This window comes from Scylla paramamosain, chromosome 26, assembly GCF_035594125.1.
Source record: "Scylla paramamosain isolate STU-SP2022 chromosome 26, ASM3559412v1, whole genome shotgun sequence".
Taxonomy (NCBI): Eukaryota; Metazoa; Arthropoda; class Malacostraca; order Decapoda; family Portunidae; genus Scylla; species Scylla paramamosain.
The window spans coordinates 8,637,501-8,652,500 of NC_087176.1; the positions used below are offsets into that span (position 1 = coordinate 8,637,501).

Sequence of the window (15,000 nt, forward strand, 5' to 3'; positions counted from 1 at the left end):
AACACACCTAATCACATCGTATTTTTATGTCCTAGTTATCAATTTCTTTCTAAATCATTTAAAAATATTAATGTTTTCATCTCAACTTTCTCCCTAAACACATACCAGCACATATCAGTATAACTTGCTATCCTTTGACTTCAATTTTCCACTGACTCCTAAAACACTCGGTATATTTATTAATGTTATTCTGCCATAAATTTCATCCTAACATAATTACCACTTACTATCCTTCAATTTTCCTTCTGAAACATTAAACTCAACGCTACTTTTCATCCTAGTTCTTTCTGTAACACTAAACCCACCATTGCAGATGAGAAGGAATCTGAAATACTGAATTCAACACTACACCTTGCTACTTTCTTTAACACCAAACCCAGCATTCCACTTGACAAGATAGAGGTGTAGAGCCGTGTGATGCTTAGTGGGACTCGTCAGGTGCCCTCATTACCTTCTACAGCCACGGTTCATCAGAGGTTTCCAGGCTGCGGGCGGCGGACTGGTGGTGGGCGACGAGTCAGGATGGGGAGAGGAGTGAGGGAGGGAAGCGGATGGAGGCTGGATGAAGGAGAATGAGGGTCGAGGAGGCTCTTCTCGACATAGGCTGGGGACGAGGAGTGTTTTGAGTCATCGCAGCATAAACAGGCGGGAACTGTCTGCGGTGTTGATCGAATCGATGTGTGTTCCTTCCACTGGAGCTTCCCGCCGCTCTCTTCATGTGTCTGGGGGAAGGAGGAGGAGGAGTGGGTGGAGAGTGGAGAGGGTGGAGGCGAGGCGTGTGGTGGTTTGGACGACTTAAAGTGGTTAGGACTCGGTGGTGCGTTACGTGACGTGTGTGTGTGTGTGTGTGTGTGTGTGGCCTTGATGGGGTTGACTTGGCTACGGCCCAATTCTGAAGATTATAGCGACTTTTTTCTCTCTCCTTTTAAGAGCACGGAGGTCAAGAAGGGAGAGAAGGAAGCAAGGAAGAGAGTAGAGGGAGAAGTAGGAGGAAGTCATCATTGTTGGTACTCAGAGTAGCTGCAGGTGCCACACGAGTGTTACTTTTGTCCCAAATACAATAATTTCCAAGCTGTTTACACTCAAGATTTAAGCTGATGCTCTCCTTAACCCTTTCCCCCGCTACACAGCTCTTCCCCTAAGCACCTATAACCTTTTTAAACCCCTAATTTTGTACTACAGTCTCTTTCGTACCCTAGAAAAGACCAGTTTTATCTTTTATTCTTTGTGTGTGTCCGTGGAAGCAATTTTCTACAGAGTTCTGAATGATGACAAGGGTCGGCCATGGTAAGAAATGTTTGCATGGTGTGAAAATCTCGGTTATATTCAGTCATTTCTCTGTGGCTCGTATTATTAAACACTGCTAATTTGATATGGACTATTTTCAAAGGTCAATTAGGTGTATAAAGATGAACACAAAATAAGTTAAGCAGCGGAAAAGAAAGAAAGAAAGACTAAGTATGACTGAATTCTTTTGCTGGGGAGTCAGGTTATTTATTCTATGTGTTTTCTCATTAAAGATCTCAAGACACTTCTGGTAATTCTGAATATTTTTGGCCAATTCTCTTTTGGGACTGACATCATCACTAATCCTTTTCCATTTACTGTCTTTTTTGTTACCCTTGGCCAGATCTCTTACATGGACTAAAGAAGCCTTGTTAAAACCATCACTTGAAACATAAAAAAAAGAAAAAAACACCCTTGAAAACCTTTATAACTTCCACTAGAGCCTTTCAGAAGTAGGAGAGATAACTTGCATGAATGTCTGAGAATACGTCCCCTTATGAACCGTTATCTCTCTCCGCGGTGGGTGACTCTCAGGGGCGTGCTGAATATTACACACACACTCCAAGGGGCAGTAAAGTTCAATTCCCTGCCTGGTGTGCTTCAGATTTTACTTTGATATGTACATGAGTCTTTTGAGGGTCATTTCCACGCCGTTCCAGAAATGCGAGGGCGTCCTTTCCTTCCCTCACCTTTCTCCTTGCCTCTCTCCCTGCCATGCACCTTTGATCACTTCGCCACGCCCAAGCAAAACGCACGCAAAGCTTCACTCCAAAAGAATTCATGAAAACTATAATTGCCTTAACGCCTTGACCTTCTCTCTATCTCCCTCTTCCTCCCTTTCCCCCATGCGTCCCTCTCCTTCCTTCTCTCTATCTCTCTCTCTGCTTTTATACTCACATTTAAACTACCTGGCGAGTATTTACAAGGCGGACACCAATAACGAGCTTGTTTTGCAACCTGCGGATCCATTACGAGGAGGCGAGATGGAAGCAGAGAGGAAAGGAAGGAAGGAAGGGAGGGAGGAAGAGGGGGAGGGAAGGAGGAGTAAAGAGGGAGGTCAGGGTTAAGTTGAGAAGTAAACTTGAAAAGATGTAAAGAGCGAAGAAGGAGGAAAAAGGAAAGAAGAAAAGAGATAAAAGAAGAAGAGAATTTTTGGAGAATTTGGTGTTTTCTGGTGTGTGTGTGTGTGTGTGTGTGTGTGTGTGTGTGTGTGTGTGTTTCTTGACCTCATTTGAACCAGTTTTATTTGTTTGCTTGTTTGATTGTTTATCTTGTGACTCGCTCCTCTTTTGTCACGACCTTACATTCTCCTTGTTCTTTACAGGTCACGCCGGGGTCACACCGAGGTCAGGTCAAGGTCAGAAGAGTCCCAGTGGGTGAGTGTTGACCCTTGCTCTCCCATCACGCTCCCCCTCCTTCCCTATTCACCTCACCATCCCATGCATTCACCATCATCTCTCTTCCTCTCTTCCTCACCCCTCTTCTCCTCACTCTTCATCACCTCACACCTCATCCCCCTCCATTTATTTCCCCTCACGCCCCTTCCTCTTCCCCTCATGCCTATCACTGCTCTTCCTCCTCTTCTTCCTCCTTCTCTATATACATAAATTTTCTCTTCTGTATGTTTACTCTATAATTATTGTAAGGAAATGTATGCATAACTGAAACTTGTATGCAATTAAGGCATGTCTCTTATAATTGGTGGAAATTTTGACTTTAAATTAAGTTAAATATCTCTTGTTTTTTTTTTTTTTATATATATATAAATTTTATGATGTATGTTCTTAGTTCGTTTTTTTTTTTTTTTTTCTCGAAGGGGAACACTGTGTAGAAATTTAGATTGGAGCATTGTAAAATCAGTGTAGCGGAGTATGTGCATGTAAACTCACTGTAAAAAGTAAAAAAAAAAAAACAAAGAAAAAAAAAAGAATAAAATAGAATAAATAAAATAAAGCAGCGGAATAAATATTGTTGAATTCTTGTGCTCGGAATGGTGAAAGTAATGGTGTGTGTGTGTGTGTGTGTGTGTGTGTGTGTGTGTGTGTGTGTGTGTGTGTGTGTGTGTGTGTGTGTGTGAAAGAGTAAGTCAAGTGGTAGGCATCGTGTGGGCGGCGCTGACGAGGGTATCACTCACAGCCACCTCATTATTAACGTCTTTTCATCATCATCATTTAGTTTATCTTGTGTTGGTGACGCGCGGGAATCATGTGCTGTGGAATCATCTTTGTATTTTTGTTTGTTTCTTGTTTTCTGTTGATTTTTCTTTTTTTTCTTTTTCTTTTTTGTATACTCTCTGTTTTTTCTTTTCTGTCGTCTTGTGTATTTTCTTTCCTTATTTTTTTCATTTTTATATTTCCTCTTTTTGTATTATCTTTTTTCTCTTTTCTTTCTTTCATCTTTGTATATTTTCTTTATTTTCGTTTTTTTGTCTTGTCTTCATTTCTTTCTTTCTATCATCTTTGTATCTTCTCTCTATTTCTTCTTTTTCTTTTGTCTTATATTTTGTTTCATTTTTCTTCCATCTCTATATCTTCTCTTTATTTGGTCTTCTGTTTTGTCTTGTATCTTCTTTTTCTTTCTTATTTTCTTTCTCTTTTCCCTTTTCCTTTACTTATTTCCACCCAAAAACATCATACATATTTTTATTTTTATTCATCTTTAAACTTTGAAAACCAACTCTCAAAAAACTTGGATGATTTTTTTTTTTTTTTTACAATTTTCTCCTCGTTCCCAGCCAAGTTATCACCACCTTTTTAATGACAGCGAGTTTAAACATTAATTTATAACCAAACGTAGTAATCTTTCTCAGTCAATACAAGGACATTACATTTACGACATAAACCTTACAACACTTCACCCCGACAAGGATTTTTTTTTTTTCACTTTTTCTTCGTTCCCAGCCAAGTCATCATTCACCTTTTCTAATGACAGCGAGTTCGAACATTAATATATAACCAAACATACTAACCTTTCTCATTTAATACAAGGACATCATACACGCCACATATACCTTATAAAACTTCACTTCTTTCACTTTTCTTTCTAGTTTCCTGCAAAGTTACCATTCATATTTTTAATCACCTCTAATTCAAACACTGAATTTAATATATAATCAAGCCTAGAAGCCGTCTTTCTCAATTAAAACAAGGACTTTAGTCATGACACATCCCTGCAACGCTTGAGTCTCATAGCACAACCTGGTAATCAACAGCTTACTTAATCAACACTGACCTTCAGGTGATGGTAAATACAATCTTGTGACCTTACAGACAACACAGATATGACCTTTTCTTACCGTAATTCTCTCTCTCTCTCTCTCTCTCTCTCTCTCTCTCTCTCTCTCTCTCTCTCTCTCTCTCTCTCTCTCTCTCTCTCTCTCTCTCTCTCTCTCTCTCTCTCTCTCTCTCTCTCTCTCTCTCTCTCTCTCTCTCTCTCTCTCTCTCTCTCTCTCTCTCTCTCTCTCTCTCTCTCTCATGAACACCTGTATTTTTATTCACAGGTAAAAAAAAAAACTCCCACAGAATATTGACAAACACCCGCGACAAATTGGCCTTCACGTTCAGAATATTGAGCCACACCTGCACTGAATGATTCTTTTACTCACCTGGAAATCTGTTTTAATTAATGCAAAATGTTGAGTTTACCTGGAAATATAACCATTAGTCCTGGAAGTGTGCAAGTGATAGGCTGGTTTTTATTTTTTGTGTATATTTTGTCTTGTATTTCTGTGTGTGTGTGTGTGTGTGTGTGTGTGTGTGATGGTTTTACTTTGTATATTTTCTCTTACTAAATGCGTACGTGTGTGTGTGTGTGTGTGTGTGTGTGTGTGTGCGCGTAGGTAGGTAGGTAAATTTCTGTGAAAAAAGCCAGAAAACATCCTTTTTTCATGTGAGATTTCATGGAATTTCTTTTCACGATCGCATTTTACATTTTTCCCCTCGAGTTTTCAGTAGGATTAAAAAATCACACTTATTTTTCAACACTGCGATTTACTATGAAAGAAAGAGTGGCAGAAAAAGAAGCAGAAAGAAAAAAAATGTATAGGAAATATTATATAAAAGAAACTGAGGGAGAAGGAGGAAAAATAAAGAATGGAGGAGGAGGAGGAGGAGGAGGAGGAGGTCGTGGAGTACTAACATGACTATCAAGGAGTTTGTTATGTTTACTTTTCTTCGTAAGCCGCGCCACTGCAAGGCTTTATAGCAGAAAACATTCATTCAATATTTAAATAGCTGACGCGAGACTCCGTAACTCTCCCGCGCTGACAGGAAATGAACACGAGAAAAAAACCTTGTAAAATGAGAACCTTTCTGACGGAGGTTCTGAAGGAGCGGAGCAGAGCGAGTAACACACCTGGGAGGAAAAATATAGGGGAGGACCAAGGGCGTGGATTTCACCATTAGGATGATGAATCAGGAAAATGGGAGAGGGTGAAGGGGAGGAGTTTACCCATGAAAGCCACCAATCATAGCGAAGGAAGAAGGATGCAGGGTAGCTCATCCTATACTTCAAACACACGAGTCGTACCAGTAAAAAACAAAACCAAGACATGTAAACAAGAGACTTTCAAAGATGGATTTACCCGCGAAAGTTTACCTGTCAGGGAGTCTCGGGAACACACAACGTCAGAGGGGCCTTTCCACCAGGTAAGAGCAAACACCCCAAGGACTGAGAAGGTTGTAGGAAGCGTTAGTGTACAGAAAACATTGAGAGGTGTTAGGCATTGGGGATTGCACAGGGTAGATGAAGGAAACGCCGGGGAAAATTCTGCAACCCGTACGAGGTGAAGCACGTGTAGGCTGACAGGTGGAGAGACAGGGCCGTTTTAACACTGCAGAGGTAATTTGCTGAGGTGCAGGAGTGGCTGAGGGTTGAGTGATGGGATAAGGAAAGTGGAGGCGTGGAGGCCTGGCGGTGTGGTGGCTTGTTAGAGAAAGAGACACCACAGACAGCACAGACAGAACCGTCCGTCACTCAGCCTTTTTATCAATCAGGGTTAATCGTACACAATGAACTGTAGCGTGAGTGTTGTGCGTGACTTGCTGGTATAGAAAACGGGGAGCAGGAGAGACACGGAACGGCCAGAGGTGAGTGAAGGCAGGAGCTGTGTGTCTGAGTGAAGAGAAACAGAAGTAATGTAGCGGTGAAGGTCTTTGTGTACGTTCTCCCTTATCGCTCATGTCCACAGTATAAATGAATAAATAAAAGGATAAAAAAAAAAAAAACACACAAAGACGTAAGCTCAGGAATTTTGTATGGCTTTCAGGCAAGTGGGAGGGAAAAAAAGGCAAGAACTGTTTTTATAAGTGGATCAGAACTAGTAATGGGGACTTTTAAGGGTTTCATGTCACAAGATCATTAGGTTTCAGACTGTTTATCTCCATATTCGAGCAAACTTCATCTGAGAATGTATTTAATGGTTGTATAATGAGTGTGAGGAAAGCAGTTTTTTTTTTTACTTCTTTTTATGGACTAGTGTTGCAATACGAGTTTTACGTCATCAGCTGTTATGCAAAAAGAAAAAAAAAGCTTATGGATTAATTTTTAAAGGGACGAGGGTGAGGCGAGACGAAGACTTTATAATGTACGAAGTGTGGGTGACTGTGGCGGCTTGCATTACCTTATCACTTCCTTATCAGTTCTTGCATAGATACTCTAATGCTTTCTTTTCATGTGGAGACGCGTTACCTTATCAATTCTTGCTTATCAGTTGTTGCTTAGATTATTTATTGCTTTCTTTTCATGTGGAGACTTGCTTTATTTATCAGCTCTTCCTTAGATACATTAATGTTTTCTTCCTCATGTGGAGACTTCCGTTATCTTATCATTTCATTCATAGATCCACCAGTACATTCTTTCCATGTGGAGACTTACTTTATCTTATCAGTTCTTCCTTATATTTGCTGTTTTTGTTGTTGTTGTTGTTGTTGTTGTTGTTGTTTCACATAGAGGTTTGTGCAGAAAAAAACGAAAAACAAGACGAACTTCATTCATTTGCACAGAAATTGAAGGTTCTTCAGTATTAATCAGGAAAAAAAAGACATGCATTAGATTATAAAAAAAATAAAAAAAAAGAAAGAGAAGAAATTCAGCTTAGAGATTTTTCAGGTGTTCAGGTCAGTAAGGAGACTAACATTGCATAAGTGGTGTGGAAATCAGAAAGTTCCTCAACGTTAATCAGGAAAATCATGCATTAGCTTAAAAAAAAAAAACATTCGGCTTAGGTATTCTTTTCAAGCCGTGTGGCGTGTGAGGAATGCCGGGCCGAACTTTGCATTGAGCAAGGTGGAAATGAAAAAGTTCGTTGGCGTTAATCAGGAAAACATGTATTTGGCTCCCTCTTATTACTACCGCAGTGTAAAGGTGCTTAGATGTATTGGCACGCTGCACCCACAAGTCATCACAGCCAGCACTTAATCATTCAGAATCACAAAACTTTAAATACAGAGGCAGGTCGGAAAAAAAAATAATAATAATCACACGCCCCCCAAAAAAATCACAAATATAGCTCTGTACTCGCTTGTGTTTAATATCCAAGCCGTGTTTTCCTGCGAGATGGAAATGTGTGCTGTTTTGTGTGAGTGAAGGAACTTTTTTTCTCTTTCACCGTGATGTCTGACGAGACCAAACTCAACGCACCACTAATTTCACACTATTTTTTTTTTCTTTTATGAAATATACCTCAGAGCGACAGACTGTAGATGCCAGAACACGTGACCTTTAATCTTTTCCTCCTCTGCATGTTCGTAGTGAAGTTTATTAACCTCCTGAATTAAATGAAGCTTGCACATATTCACCCTTGTTTACGCATTCACAAATTAACGTGCTGGAGAACCATGCAGACGAGGAGCATTCTATTGTCTGACTCGATCTTCACTCCGCCCTCGTGGACTCTCCTGCCGCGCCTGCATTAGCCATCCCACCTGCGTTGCTTCCCGTACCTGCTGCCTGCGCGTCCCCCACACCTGTGCCGTCAGCCTCCCACACCTCGTCAGAAGAGCGCGGGGCGGCTCATTAAGGCCTCCGCTGCGATGCACAGTCGAGACCCACTCTATATGCTAATCTTGAATTTTCATCACTCGTGCCCGCCAGATGGATTTGTTGAATTTATTACTTTCCGCAGAAGGCAGGTGGATCTCCCCCAAAGTGTGTCTCAGAGGCGCCGCGCGAAGGAAAGACGGATGAGCGAATTATAAGAGGTTGGATCCGACGCGTGACGAAGGTGGAAATGTGACGAGATGGCTTAATTTTCTCTTTTGTGTCTCCATATTGTGTTGTGGAAGGACGGCCGGTCACCCAGAAGGTACTGCCTGCGAGGGTGGAAACTGGAAACGTACGACGGTATTTTGCGAATTGCCAAGAAAACTACATTTTTGCCGCAGGAATGGAATACAGAGCGAGGGAATTAGAGTGCGTGTCGCGCGAAGTGGCGAGCTGGGTCTGTTTTAGATCGTTCCCATTATGTTGAGAAATGGCAAACACGAGCCAGGTACTGCACAAGTAGCGAAATGTTGTCCGGGTTCAGGAAGTGTATAGTAGTGGCCATTTTTTGTTTTGTCTCTGGTAAAAAGCAAACGAGCCATGACCAGAAAATTGTGTTACGTTGTGTGACGAATATAAATATAGTACGTTTGTTTTGTTAATAAGAGAAATGTAAGTGATGTAGTATTTATGCACCGGAACCAAAACAAATATTATTTTGTAAGAGACGAATACGTAAATAAAACGAAATTATTGACTTGTGTAAGATTTTTTACGTCAGAGGAAATATAATTGAAGTACTTGTGAAATCACTTTGATGTGATGTTCAAAGTGAAATGGCAAAATATGTATGTCAGGTGAAATAAAATTGAAGTCCTTTTGGAATGGTCTTAACAACGTGCCATTGCGGTGTTGCAGGTAAAACTAGGAAACTATGAACGCTGGTATGAAACAGGAAGTGTCGTTATTTCAGAAAATACAGTAGCGAAAATATATAGCTTAGGCATTTGTTTTAAATTAAATTGAATTGGTATTGTAGCTGAAACAGCGAACTATAAACGTCGATGGGAAATGGAAAGTGTCGTCATTCAGAACAGGTACAAAAGGTGTATTATTTATACCAGAATAGATAATAACTGAAGCTTCGGTGCAATGGCCTACACGTGGTGATGGTGGTGGACTGGGAAACCATGAACGTTCATTTCGAAATGGCAAGTGTTTTCGCTTTAAAATGTAACGCATCGTGTCTGTAAGAGTGTGTGTCATTGAGGCTTGCATTAGATCACACTTCATTGGCATTGCGCTTAGAGTAGGAAACCTTGAGCGTCGATTTGAAGTGGAAGACGAAGAGTCCCGAGCAAAGTTGTGAGGGTTCTGTACACACCTGACATTCACCTTTAAAACGAGTCCGTCGCTGCGCCGAGGAAAGCAGAGGAAGACAGACTGCTCAGGAGTTTTCCACTCTGTTGTATGAAAGTTGATATACTGCTCAACTCCCGCATTAGGAAGTTCAGCGGAAAATGTGAAAATGTGTTCCGAGTCTGGTGCTGCTGCGAGGTTTTCCGAGCTGAGTTTCGTGTTGTTTGAAAAAAGATAAGTACGAGTTCCCGTCGATGTAGTGATACAATCTTTACCTGAGGACGAAGGAAAGCAGTCAATAGCTGAGTAGCACACAACGTACTCACCTCTGCCGTTGTTAGTGTTCAATATTCAGTCCTTTGTTCTGAAAATCCGTCTGGCGTCAGATCTGGTAAGACTGGCTGTATATCTAAAGGCAGCGTTGAGAGAAAATACAAAACCGTGGAAATGAGACAGAAGGAAACGCGACATTTGACTGCGTGTGTCGTGTGCTGTTGTGTTTCTATCTTGCCTTTATTACTGAGTGAATATTGCAAGAAAAAAAAAAACGAAGATTTATCCTTGGTGCCGTAAAATCAGTGAAATAGATTAATATATATATGTTAGGATTTCATTATATTTATGTTCAGATAAAAAAAAAAAGAATAAAAAACTGCAAATATTTTCTTAACGCGTATGACTGGAAATAGATAAACATGTTGTCATTATTTTACGCTCATGCTTAGGTAAAAGAAAGGCGAAAAAAATAAGACGATGCATAATAGGAAACGGATAATACACATGCCGGCGAAAGAAAGATGAAGAATAAAAGACAACACAAAACTTTTCTTACCACTTATAATTACAAAATACCAGGAATCAGTGTGAGCGGGAGGCGATGGGCAGATTAACACCGCGATAAAGAAAAAGGAAGAGTGAGCACGTAAGGCTATACAAGACAGGAAGGAACATATTGGCCCAGGTGGAGAATTTTTCGATATGAATTTAATAAGATACAAGACGGAGGCGGCGGAGTTCCTGGAGGCTCATAAATAATAGAACAAGCTTGGCAAACATTTACTGAATATTTTCTATGCAGGAGGAACAGGAAATATTGCCTCTTTTTGAATAATGATAAGAAGTAGACGCCATCTCGCATCATTTGAAGGTAGCAGGAAATGAAAATGCGTGTCAGTAACGGGAAATAAATAAGAGACTTTTAGAATAGAGAAACGAGAAGAGGAGGAAGTCAACTATATTTCAGATAAGTGAATGAAAATGTACGTTACCACAAGCGATTTTAAATAAAGAATACAGAATACTTGTCGAAATTAGAAAATGCGTGTCAGCAACGAGAAATAAATTAGAGAAGATTATTACAAATGAGAAAGGAGGAGGAGGAAGTTAACTATATATCAGATAAGTGAATAAAAATATACGCCACCTCAAATGATATTTAATACTGAATACTGAATACATGTCGAAATTAGAAGGTGAGTCACAGGAGGAAGAAAAATTAAATTAGAGAAATCTTTTGGTATAGAGAAAGAAGAAGAGGAGGTTAATTATATATTAGATAAATGAATGAAAATATACGTTACCTGAAATTTTAAATACCAAATACAGAATACGAGTATATATCGAAATTAGAAAATGAGTCACAGGGAGGAAAGAAGAATTAAATTAAAAATCTTTTGGTATAGAGAAAGAAGAGGAGGTTAACTATATATTAGATAAGTGAAAATATACGTTACCTGAAATTATTTTAAATACTGAATACAGAATATATGTCGAAATTAGAAAATGAGTCACAGGGGGAACGAGAACTAAATTAGAGAAATCTTTTAGAACAGAGAAAGGAGAAGAGCAGCTTCACTATATTTCAGATAAATGAATGAAAATATATGTTACCTGAAACGATCTTAGGTAAAGAATACAGAATACATGTTGAAATTAGAACACGAGTCGCAGGAGGGATCTAAAATACAAAACTGGAAAATAAAAACAGGTTAATCGCATTAATTAGAAATAAATAATACGCCTTCATAATATTATTGGAAGAGGAAAAATAAATGTGCAAATAAACAACAGAAAGAAAAAACAAAGAACTATACAAACTACAGAATACAGAAAAGGAAAGCAGGATAACCACTTAAATTAATAAAAAAAAATATATAACCTTGTAAGAGAAGAAGAAAAAAATAAATAAAAACTGCCAAAAAAGTACAGAAAAAATAGGATACATACAAACTACAGAATACAAAATACAGAAAACGGAACAAGAAACAGAATAACCACGTAAATAAATAAGAAATACACACTTTTAAGGAAAAATACAAATAAAAATATAAAAATGAAAATGCAAATAACCATCAGAATATGCTTAAAATATAGGAAGAAGACGAAGAAGAGGAGGAGGAAAAGGCGCAGGAAGGAGACGAAGAAGAAGAAGAGGAGCAGGAAGGAGACGAAGAAGAAGAGGAGGAGGAGGAGGAGGAGGAGGAGGAGGAGGAGGAGGAGGAGGAGGAGGAGGAGGAGGAGGAGGAGGAGGGTTGACCACATTACTAGTTAATAAATGCGTGGAAACTTGAGGCGGGCATGTTTCTCTACACTGGTACGTGACTCCGAGGCAAGCGAAGCAAGGCGCGGCTGGAGGAGCAAGGGAAGGCGAGGCGGGAGGCGGGAGACAGGAGACAGGAGACGGGGTAAGACAAGGCGGGGCGGGAAGGGGGGTGGGCGGGGCGAGGTAGTGGAGTATTAAGAGAACAGAGAACACGAGGAGCGGGACACGAACATCACGTCAATTCCTCGTAAGGTTGTAGTTTTGTTGGTGTTTTTGTCTTGTCGCCACACCGCGCTACGCTACGCTACGTCTCTCTCTCTCTCTCTCTCTCTCTCTCTCTCTCTCTCTCTCTCTCTCTCTCTCTCTCTCTCTCTCTCTCATCTGTTTCCGCTCCGCTATTACCATAAGAAATACACGTGATTTATTTACAGACGGTAATTCAAGTGTTTTCCTCGTGTTTTTTCTGTCTTAAAGTGTAAATTATTGCATTGAAGTTCAAATTATTCATGTTTTTTTGTATGAGTTTCTATACACAATAATTTCACAGTTTTTTTTTTTTTTTAGTTCTTTTTTACAATAATTTCGTTTTTTTTTTCCCATTTTTTTCTAAGTGTGAAATATAGAACTGCGGAATTTTATAAAAGTATTCGTGGCTTTTTCTTGTACGGATTTCTATACTCAGGCAGTAATTTAATTGTTTTTTTTTTTTTTTTTTCGGAGTAAATTTTCTGAGCTTACGTGTGAAGTGTAAAAGTGTACAATTAATTAACAAGTAACTCTCTCTCTCTCTCTCTCTCTCTCTCTCTCTCTCTCTCTCTCTCTCTCTCATCTCTCTCTCTCTCTCTCTCTCTCTCTCTCTCTCTCTCTCTCTCTCTCTCTCTCTCTCTCTCTCTCTCTCTCTCTCTCTCTAAATCCTATACCTTCTGGATATAAATTCGCTCTGTACCTTCAAATCTTTCTCACCTCCTCCTCTTCCTCCTCCTCCTCCTCCTCCTCCTCCTCCTCCTCCTCCTCCTCCTCCTCCTCCTCCTCCTCCTCCTCCTCCTCCTCCTCCTCCTCCTCCTCGTTTACCCCCTTTCCTGCAAACTCGCATTTCCCACTTTAAGCTTTGGACATCCCACCATCTCTCTCTCTCTCTCTCTCTCTCTCTCTCTCTCTCTCTCTGTCTCTCTCTCTCTCTCTCTCTTCTCTCTCTCTCTCTCTCTCTTCTCTCTCTCTCTCGCTCTCTCTCTCGCTCTCGCTCTCGTTCTCACTAACACTCTCTTAATCTCCATTCCCTTCCTCTCATATATTTGATTTATACTCAACATCTGGGTTTAGTTTCTGCAGGTTTCGTTGGATGGATGTCTTGTAACGTGTGTGTGTGGGTGTACTGATGGTTCAAATGGTTCAAAAAGTTCAGAAGGTTCAAAAAGGGCCGTAACTCGTTGGTTCATATACTTACAGCGGTGGGTATCGAAAGGAACGTATGAGGAAGAGTAGAGGGAGAGTAAGAGGAAGACAGATTTGAGTTTATGAGGACTTTGAAACGAGTGGGAGGTGGACGGGGAGCTATGGACCTGGCCAGACTAGAAGGTGACAGAACAAGGTGCCAGTGTCGTGGTCGCCAATGTCACTTAAGGCAGTCTGGTAAAGGTATAGATGGTTTATGTACAAGTTGGTGTTCAGTGCTTAGGTGTGTTTGTGTGTGTGTGTGTTTGAGTTTATAAGTGAAAATTTGTCTAGTTTATTTTGGTTATGATAAATTAAATGGTTTAGTTTACTTTGGTTGTGATGAATTGAATGGTTAAATGCCTACTCTGTTTTGGTTACTCTATGTTGAATGGTTAGCGTTGTGTACTCCTCTGAATGTTATCAGCCCTGCGTTTTGTTTGTGGCTGTGTGGGTACAGATGTCTACTATATTTGGTTATGATAAAATCTAATGGTTAATATTGCGTAGTTTTGCGAATAAGAATGTTGTGTTTTAAAAATGTATAGGAATGTACGTAAGCAAACACACACACACACACACACACACACACACACACACACACACACACACACACACACACACACACACACACACACACACACACACACACACACACACTAAAGCTTGGATATTTGTAAACGTTTTTTTGTTTATTTTTTCTTCTTTTTTTTTTCTCTGTCTCTCTCTCTCTCTCTTCTTTCTTTTTCCCAGGTTGAGGCAAGAGAAAAATGACTCTGAGGAAATAGAGTATCGTGTTTGTTTGTTTGTTTGGTCCTGAGTTTTTTTTATTTTATTTTGTGTGTGTAAGAAAGTGACTCGCAGTATTTTCTTAGTGTTTTTTTTTTACTTTTTTGTTTGTATTATTAAATGAGGTTCTTTAAAATCCGTATGTTTTATTATAAATTTTTGGCTTTTTAATTTCTTTTTATTTTCTTTGCTTTGTACTTTTTTTACTTTCTAATTTTTTCTTACTTTTACTTTTTTTTTACTTTTTACATTTTTTTTTTTTACTTTTTTACATTTTTTAATATTTTTCTTTCTTACTTTCTTGTTTGTATAATTGAAGGAGGTGTTCAAGTCCATATATTTTTTTAATACGGCATAATTAGTGATCTTTTTTTTTTTCTATTTTTTTTTTCGCTTGGCAATGAAGGGTAAATTAAAAAATCCACAGAAAACGTGAAAATGTTTAGGGAGAATTCAAGAAACAAGCTGAAAATGTTATCGACAAATACAAAAGACGATGCACTTGTGTGTATATATATAGGAAAAAATAAAAATAAAAAAAAAACAAACGAATGAGTGTGAAAAGAATAGACAAAAATAATTAACGTGTAAATTTTTAAGTCTGAAAAAAA

At 39.3% G+C, this 15,000-nt stretch overlaps 1 protein-coding gene across 4 annotated transcripts in view; it reads left to right on the forward strand.

Moving 5' to 3' along the window:
* Positions 1 to 15,000, forward strand: part of LOC135113692 (uncharacterized) — a 260,876-nt gene that overhangs the window by 135,732 nt on the left and 110,144 nt on the right. For all 4 annotated transcript variants that reach the window (XR_010274935.1, XM_064029192.1, XM_064029193.1 and 1 more), the window contains exon 4: positions 2,612 to 2,663. Coding sequence is in view for 3 of the 4 variants with exons in the window: in XM_064029192.1 (XP_063885262.1) it covers positions 2,612 to 2,663 (52 nt within the window). In the remaining variant the exon portion in view is untranslated. The remainder of the gene's footprint in view (positions 1 to 2,611; positions 2,664 to 15,000) is intronic.